The sequence below is a fragment of the Trematomus bernacchii genome, unplaced genomic scaffold (genome assembly GCF_902827165.1).
Source record: "Trematomus bernacchii unplaced genomic scaffold, fTreBer1.1, whole genome shotgun sequence".
Lineage (NCBI taxonomy): Eukaryota > Metazoa > Chordata > Actinopteri > Perciformes > Nototheniidae > Trematomus > Trematomus bernacchii.
In genome coordinates, this window is record NW_022987821.1 from 3,853,861 (window position 1) to 3,862,803 (window position 8,943).

The window sequence follows — 8,943 nt, forward strand, 5'->3', positions numbered from 1 at the left end:
CTCACAAGCTACCCTGCAGTATGCAAAGTCATTACAACTAGCTGCTCCTTTACCAGCTTTGAGAACACTTTAATGATCAATAGTTATAAAACATATCATATATCATTAGAAAATGAGCCAATCTGCATAATAAGTACTGCCCGTACTTTAAGTGTATTTTGATGCTAATACTTTACTGTACTTTACTTGAGGAACATTTTGATTCCTGGACTTTTACTTGTAAAAGAGTATTCCTACACTCTGGTACTTTTACTTAAATACAATATCTGAGTACTTCTTCCACCTCTGGTTATTCATAAAGGGTCTTGGGTGTCTTACTCATTAGAATCATAGGAAAAACGTATACCCTTAACGTATACCCTTTTTGATACTACCAAATCCTAATTCACTTTCATATGATGAATGTTCATTTCATTATTTCCTGTATGCTTAATAGTAGGGGGATTTTTAAAATCTGGGATCTGTCAATGTCACCATTGATTTTGATTAATAATTGCAGAACCTAGGACCATTTATCAAAACGATTTTTGTATCATCTTATAAGCCAATACGTTTGGAGCCAGCCTAAAAACACAGCATAGTTAGAGAATGAATTGGTCGCCCTGTAATGTATGTGTAAAGACAATTTCCTCAAACTATTGTTAAAAAAGGCCGAGAAAAGGCCGAAGTCTTATTTGAAAGGGAAAGTTTTGATGTTTGGAAGCGGAGTTGTATATATATTGTAAATACTCATATCTACAGTAAGCTTATTCTTAGCAGTTTAATGTTCAACCAACAATACGTAAACTCTTCTTCTATGGCATTAAGGCAGAAAGCAACAATGCATGAACAAACTTAAAAACTTTAAAGTACATGAAGAGTTTCTTTGCGACTTGTTTACCTGCTTTCATCATTACCGTTTGTTTTTGAACACCTCAGATTGGACTTGTGTCTAGTGGTTTGGAGGTGTTAAGATACAGTTTATACAGGTAAACATTATAAACCTTCTGCTAATGAGGCGCTTGTTTTGCTGTTAGCTGTGAAGCTGTAATATGATCTCAGAGGCATTACTGTCAGTGTCTATGTGTATTTGTGTAGATGTTACATCATATTTTAGCATTACAGTAATGTAGTTATTATTTGATGGAAATTGGAATAAAAATAAGTACTCCCATCAACATCATCTTGGCACTATTTTATTGTTACTTACTTTTTAGATACGGGTCCCCCCTTATGTCCGGTATTAATTTTTTAGATAAGGGGGGACTTCACAGGAAGAAACCAACAGACCCACTTCTATACAAGGTGCAGTGATTTTTTTAGGTCAAACCACCCAAATAAACAAGTCAAAAGCTCTATAAAACAAACTCATAGCATCTCAGATTATATAGTTTAGAGTAATATACGTGATGATCTAGAAGACAGGAGGTTGAGAGGTGGATTCTTGTGAGGTGCAGTGATTTTTAGGCCCCAAATGAAGGGGTTAAATATACAAGAGTGGAGATTCTCATGTACATATGTTGCTGGCGCAGTAGCTTTGTTGTCAACTGTCTTTTTTTTTAGACATACTATACAAAACATCTGGATTCAGTGGCAAAAAGAGGTCACAGTATATATTCATTTATATTGCAATAAAATCACTTGCGCAACCACACAGAGCAACTTGAAACCAGTTTGATTCCTCACTGAGATGGGGAAACTGGTTTCATATTAATATCTCATAATTCAGCTATTGCAGCTGTAAGAGCACAGAGTGATAAGTATTCATATAAACAGCCCTGCGAGAACAACACCCACGAAATGTCAATTGTGTCTGAATGAAAAGGAGACCAACAATCCCACTGATGCTGTGACTGTCAGCCAGGGTCAGATGTGTGTTCCCCTCTGTAGGATGGATGTGAGGATTCAGGAGGCGCTTAGCTGATCACATCTTTGGGTTCCAATCATGCTTTTTCTTCAACTTAATTTCAGCAGTCAGCTCTGAACACAAACCTTCCCGTTTATGTCATGTCTTATATTCCTTTTACTTTGAAAATGCTCGTTTGGAAAACAACAAAAAACCCACTTCCTGTTTGGCTGATTCTAACCGCGCAGACTGCTGGGAAAGCGCGACATTTAAATTTGTTTCCGGTTATGTCTGCTGCTGACGAAATGCCAGACATGGAGCGACATCATAATAGGTACCACTCTTGAATTTCTTGCTAGAAAAACGTTTTCTTTTAATTATGTATTCTTTTGAAACATCAAATACATCGCACTGTAATCCGCCGTAAATAACGACTGTTTTAGCACCGATAGCTGCCGTTCACTTCCGTATGAAGAGCTTGTAACACCGAATTACATACAATCATCCACCAATTTAATGTTGTCTTGCCTTTTAAATAAGATACCAATTTGTTCAAACTATATACAAGATATTTTCTAATTCCTTTGCTTCCACTTTTCAATTCGGCATGTATAATATGCCCAAACATACTGTCCTAAATCTCTATTACTCACTATGGTCGTCAGCTTAAAGACCCAGTACTAAAGCCACTGGGGTATTTATGTTACCATTGTTGTCTGTTGCGACTTTAGTGGTAATATCTACCCAAAATCTTTTGACTATCATATACTCATTGTGGGATTGACACGTGGCTATACAAGGGTGTTATTTCATGATATAGGTTTACAGAACATAAGAGAACATGCTCACTAGTACAACTTTACACATAGAAAGGGATTCTTGTAGCACAACTTTGATTCTTTTAAAAAGACTATCTGTATAACTAACAGGCACAATAACACCAGGTGAAGCGTCTGTGATGATCTGTCTGTGATTTCCAGTGTGACGAGGACTCCCCTCAACAGTGTAGCAGTTCAGAGGAAGAGTAAAAGCAAGAGCTACCGGTTGTCGTACCGCAACCGCATAGGGGCCGCTTCCCGCCTCGGCTTGACTCCAGGATTGACAGCACGGAGGCTCAACACCAGCAGAAAGGCTCCAGAGTCTAACAAAATCACTGTGAGTCAGCCCAGGCTATTGTTCTCCATGTTTTCAATCAATCAAACATGCAATAAATAACAATGTGACACAGGATGCTCACCTTCTTTTTCCTTTCCCTGTCATGGAAAAGGTGACGAACGAGCAGCTGACCTTACTGGTCAAGACTGAGTGGAAGCTGTCGTACGTTACTCCTCTCTATAGGTTCAGGCACACCCAGCTGAAGATCTACTCCAGGCAGCTGTCTGCGTTTATTGCTGCAGAGAAGCAGCAAGGTTTGGCGGTGGATGTGGAGGGAACACAGAACACCTTCAGAGTCTCCTTCTCTCTGGTGCTGGGGATGACAGAGTCAGTTGATGATGCTGTGACCGTCCACATACAGGTATAGAAATGCACCGTCGCATACAAATTGCACATGGGGCAGTATATTCCACATCATTCATTTAATGATGTAGTAGTGGCACAAAATACTAATATGAACCTGAAAAGGAGCAAAATAGGGTCTATTTCATTTTTTTTTTTTAAATGGACCCACATTGTATTTGTTTATGTTGTATCTTGAGGATGCTTTGTGCTGTTTCTAACGGATCATTGTCCCCCCCAGATCCACTCGAAGCCCTTGTTTGCCAAGCAGGATGAGCCACAGAGGACAGTCTGGAGCGGCTGGCTGACCTGCATCAACGGAAACCCGGAGTACCTGCGCTCCCTCCCTAAGGACTTCATCTGCCTGCCGCTCTTCTGCAGCAGCGGGGCCGGGGGTCTCACCTCTTTGGTCAAATCCTGGTTCCAGCAATCCTTCGACTGCTGCTTTGGCCCTCTGGAAATCAGCCACACAAGCCTCCAGTGGCTGATGGCTTTATGGACTAACTGCCAACCAGAGTCCAGCATCCGGCAGCTCAAAATGATCTGGACTCTTCCAGTAGAGCCTCAGCTGCAGGTCACATACACGGTGGATGCTGAAGACGCCTGGGAGCTGTGGAGCAGTGTGAGGAAGAAGAATACAGCGGGGGAGGGGGAGGAGAACAGTATTGACATTGAGGAGGTGATGAGCTTCATGCAGGGGCTGAAGGCACACTTCTTCAGGCACTTCAGACTGGATCTGTCCGCGGGCAGCCTGAACGAGGTCTCCACAGCTCTGGGATCAGCCAAGCACAGCGGAATGATCAAGGTACCATCGGACAGAAACAGCTGTTTTTCAGTAACACAGTAAATGTAATCATACTAATATTTGTTCCTTTCTGTTACAGTTCTCCAACAGCAAATACATGATCACCACACTGATGCTTCTGACAGAGTGCGCTCTCCTCAAAATGCCCATCTGAGTGACACGGTAAAGACTTGACCCCATTAGGACACGCAATAGCAGCATGTCACAGAACACATTCTTCCTGTTAAAAAACAGCTTAAATGTGCACCTTTTTTAAATACAGAGATCGCCAACCATCTTTTTTCATAGTAAAACTATTTTCAAAATAGGAAATTCTCCAATTGAGGAAATCTCGTTTTCATAATTATGATTGAGTATTGAGGTATCGTGGTACTTGTTTACCATGTTGTCTACTGTGCTGCAAACATGTGTCATTTTCTAGGTGTAAATAAAGGTTAAAAAGTAGGTTTGACTGGTGCATGATATTTGTTACATCTATGTGGCTGTAGAGAATGTTTTTATTTGTGTATTATTGCTAGCTAACAGTGTTTTACTTGTACAGTTGATATTCAGGATTCCAATAATCTGTGGATATTTTAAATAAATATTGACATGACATTGTAGCACCAATTTTTAGACTAATTCAATACCTTTTTTTAGGATCTGTGAACTGTGTACTTAAAGGTGGGGTATTTTGGAGAAACCGGCTCGAGTGCGCTAGAATTTGAAAGTACACAACCGGAACAAATCTGCCCCTTCCTTCAGACTTCCTTACAGAGCCCCTCCTCCAATACACACGAACGCGCACATGACCAATGAGGGCACGAGATAAGTTTGTGCACAGATGGAAGGCTGACAGGCAGGTAGGCCATCCAGTTATTTTAGCCGGGCCGGCTCAGATGATTGGTCGTGCTTTTTACAGTACTACGGCTTCCACAGATGACATTTTTTTTGTGTATTTATTGTCAAAGCATTTAATTTATTCATTGCTATCGGGATGTTAAGAGCATTCCATGGAATATAACAAAAAGTGTTTCTGAAATAAATGACATACCCCACCTTTAAGGTTCATTTTCAGTCAATCTACATCTATTAATTAAAGCAATGTTCTAGCTCTACATTTATTAAATGTATTCTTTACACACCATCAAATTGGACACGGTGGTTATTGAATTCAGTCACTGTTTGATTGCCAGATGCTGCAAAACCCCTCTCCTCCTTATAGGGATATAAATATGTAACGTAGCATAAAGATATAAATAGCTTGCGGCAGTTTCCCGTAAGTAACACACTTTTTTTTTAAATTCAAAACAATATCAGGCAACTTTATTTAAAAGAAACACGCATACAGCTCATAGCAAACAACATGAAATAGAAACAATGAGGGAGTATGAGCAATAAAAATGCCAGTTAGACAAAAAAAAAACACATCTGTAATATTGTATATTGCACTGGAAGTAAAAGGCTGAAAAATATAAAAATAAGCAACTCGTGATCAACCTATTGGACTCCTATGTGTGGACGTCCTATCTAGATAATGTGAACACGCACGACTCTGCACCGTCTCTTTGTGTAACTGCGACATGACACTACTAAATGCACATTGACAAAAGCAAGGGGCCGTGCGCGGGAGTCAGAAATCGCCGCTCCACTACGCTCCTTAATGACAGGACTGTTTGGTGTGTAATTAGGGTGCAGCAGATGCTCATCCTGTCATTATGGGGCATTGTGGAGCTGAGGATTATGGGAACAAAAGATTGTCAGTGTAGGAACATTCACAGACATTGGATTTACCCTCATGATGTGTTGTATATTCATAACTCTTTCTCTGAGTGGAAACTGCTTTATTTATTTTTTAAACTCCCACAGCCATATGGCACATACATTTCGCAGCGACATAAAAAAGCACCAGACTGGGGGATGGTGTTAACTTCCCACTCTGCTGTCTTCCCATGTTGTTTATATAATATTCACCTTTGATTATGTATTTACAGTGGCGCCCATGCATGCTAATTTATAACAATATGAAATCAGCGTCCACCAGGCGAATGCATGAGGGGACGGACAATCCAGATTAGTGTTGAAAAAGCATCGTTGGGCAAATATTCCTTGAAGAAGAAAGTGTTCACAGTATAGTCCACTCCAATTCCAACTAAACACAACTCAAACTGTGCTCACAGTCCAGAAATAATTAGCTATGATTGATTCAGGGGGAGGAGAACAATGTAACACAATTAATACAACAGATCATGCTTTAATGTTCAACTTAACCCCCCCTGTTCAGTTTGTTAAAAGGTGAATCAATGCACACAGAGCTGAGGTAAACAATGGAGAGTGTATTGACCTATGTAGAGATGATTCACAGGAAGTGGAGGCTGTTTAGCTTTAGGAGGCCAAACCCAGAAAGAAGCCCCCGACGAACCCGCTGGACAAAACGATGTTCCTTTTTATAAAATCTGAGGCCTGTGCAGGAGAAAAGACAACATGAGTTAACAGGATTTAGAATAAGAGTAGTAATGTTATAAGTGAAGCTTAAAACTTAAATTTGGAACAGCCTTAATACAAACCGAGAATGGAGACATACAAAATGTTTGATCTACCATCTCTCTTCAGTCTGCTGTCACAGCTACTGGGTGTAATATAGCTGACAAACCACTAGAGGGCAGTGCTGGTTTGCAGATAAAGAAATTAGCCTCTCCACCAAAAATCAGGACACAAAACATGCATTTAGCTCTAAATAAGGTTACAATTATTTTGGGTGTGTGGCTCGGTGCTCTTTTTCTATTAAAATGGAAGCATACAGTAGTGTCAGTCATTTAAAGATGTGCAGAAAGCAGGAAACAAAGAGCAAGCTTTGTCACAGGTACCTTTACCTCCTCAATGAAAGTGTGTATTTCAGGCGCTGCTTTGTTCGCCTTCTTCTTCAGGCGCTTCTTTGCTTTGTTCACATCCTTCTCCACCTTCTTCCAGTCCACCTGCACGTAGCCACTGTGATTGGCGATCTGTATTTATATTTTAAATGCATAAATGTATTTTTAGGGAAACAATAATTCATTTGTAGAATTGACTAAAATAAATGATCATATCAGACTGAAAATAAAAGAGCTCTAAGAATAAAGTAAAAGCTCAGTCTATTTGTAAAACGGCAAAAAGACAGTTTTATTTGCACACCCAATAGGCGCCCAGATGGCCTGCGTGCATCTACAGCCAGCTAACACACAATGCTAGTCTTTCTGCTGCCGAGAGGAGACCAGCTGAGCGTCATGCCGTAGAGCTGGCATCTTCAGTTTACTATGGGAAAATGTGAATGTTACAAAATGATGCACTTTCTATGAGATGTAACTACTCGGGCTCTAACCTGTAAGAGAAGGAACCCTCCTCCAACAGCAGTGGCAGCTATCTTCCCGACTCTCTGGAAGAGGTAACCAGCACACCTGGATGTGTGAGAGGAAGAGATGTAGATCATGCATCCTTGGCTGGAAGATCTTTACATAGTAATGTTCTAGTTCCTCAAGCAATAATGAATCAGGTTTGTGGACATTACTTTAGTCTTTGTTGTTAAAGATGTCAGCCATGAGCAGATAGATCCTTGTCCCTTACCATCCAGTCACCCCTCCCATCGCGATCTGGGTGGCCACAGAATACTTCTCAGCAATCGGGCCGGAGTTGCTGCCGAACACCCTGCACCACCACTGGTGCCGCCGGGCATATTCTGTCAGGTCCACCACCTCATACAGCTCGTCTTCACTCTCTGGGTCCTCCTGACCTGCTACAATAAGAGCAGCGAAGTAATAATTTAGATATAGTGTCACAAGACTAACTTCACAGTATTATATTTTATGGGTATTATATTATCATTCATTGATGCTTGAAATACTGTGTAGATTAGTAGTATGTTACCATATCAGCATATCATGTGTTTTTATATGTACAATGTTACTAGCAGTAAAAAGTGCAAACATTTGCATCCGCAATGTAGTATAGTAGGAGCACTAAATGGAAATACTCAAGTAAAGTACAATACTTGAGTAGATGTACTTAGTTACTGTCCAGCACTGCTGATGAGCTCTTACATGATGGTACTGTTTTAGCACTGACAGCACCCTAAGAGTGGATGTTCAACCCCAATAAGTAAACAAGACCCTTCAAATATATAACACCAACTTTAATAGCAGTTCGGCTAGCACAGGCTGAAAATGCTTCCTGTTTATTCTATGTAAATGACTTGGGAAGCTAACATTAGCTAGCTAGCACTAAATGGCTACCAACCCAATATCGTAAAGACAAGCTTTAATTTTTATTTTATTTTCACATTCTTATTTCTTCAAATGAAAAGTTCATCCTTATGTTATTCTTATTGTTGTAACAAGTTCACATTTCAATATGTTTTATGGTAATACCGCATTATTTCTCCCAAACAACATCACCTACCCTCTCTCTGGTCCACTGTCGCCATTTTGGAGAGACTGGTTACGTCATCAGGATGTTGACAATGCTAAGCAACGCCCACACGATGACGCTCTGCCACGTCAGTTCAAATGCTCTGATCTGGCTTGATTATGCTCAGCAATTTAGCAGCGTTATTATTAAAATGCTGCAACTTTTTCAATGGATGAGAAAGATGTCAAATGAATTATAATGGTACTTTGAAAGTGCATACACATCATGGTGTGAAAGGCAGAAACAAATGATGCATTGCAGTCATTTATTAACCAGTCTGAAAGGGAAAATGTTGCACTGACACCCAAGTGTTCATTCATATTACTGAATAGGAAATTACATGTTATCATGTTTTTTTTTAACTAAGATATTTCCCTTTTATGCACATGAGTGACAG

The 8,943-nt window shown here is 40.1% G+C and overlaps 3 protein-coding genes across 5 annotated transcripts in view; 2 read left to right on the forward strand and 1 right to left on the reverse strand.

Moving 5' to 3' along the window:
• LOC117499160 (amyloid beta A4 precursor protein-binding family B member 1-interacting protein-like) overlaps positions 1-8,943 on the forward strand; it is a 611,089-nt gene that overhangs the window by 296,556 nt on the left and 305,590 nt on the right. The gene's annotated exons all lie outside the window — the stretch shown is intronic.
• On the forward strand, positions 2,074-4,722 carry cenpl (centromere protein L). The gene is made up of 5 exons (XM_034151467.1): positions 2,074-2,159; positions 2,806-2,980; positions 3,093-3,341; positions 3,564-4,127; positions 4,207-4,722. Exons 1-5 carry the CDS (start codon positions 2,113-2,115, stop codon positions 4,279-4,281), a joined length of 1,110 nt encoding a protein of 369 aa, XP_034007358.1. The 5' UTR covers positions 2,074-2,112; the 3' UTR covers positions 4,282-4,722.
• On the reverse strand, positions 5,418-8,625 carry LOC117499159 (FUN14 domain-containing protein 1). Of its 2 annotated transcripts, none has more exons than XM_034151510.1 (5): positions 8,538-8,625; positions 7,707-7,875; positions 7,465-7,540; positions 6,974-7,108; positions 5,418-6,569 (listed from the first exon to the last, which is right to left on the reverse strand). In XM_034151510.1, the coding sequence occupies exons 1-5, from the start codon at positions 8,560-8,562 to the stop codon at positions 6,492-6,494; spliced, it is 483 nt and encodes a 160-aa protein (XP_034007401.1). In that variant the 5' UTR covers positions 8,563-8,625; the 3' UTR covers positions 5,418-6,491. The 2 variants fall into 2 exon arrangements, with proteins under 2 accessions (XP_034007401.1, XP_034007402.1); XM_034151511.1 differs by having other exon boundaries at positions 6,980-7,108; positions 8,538-8,624.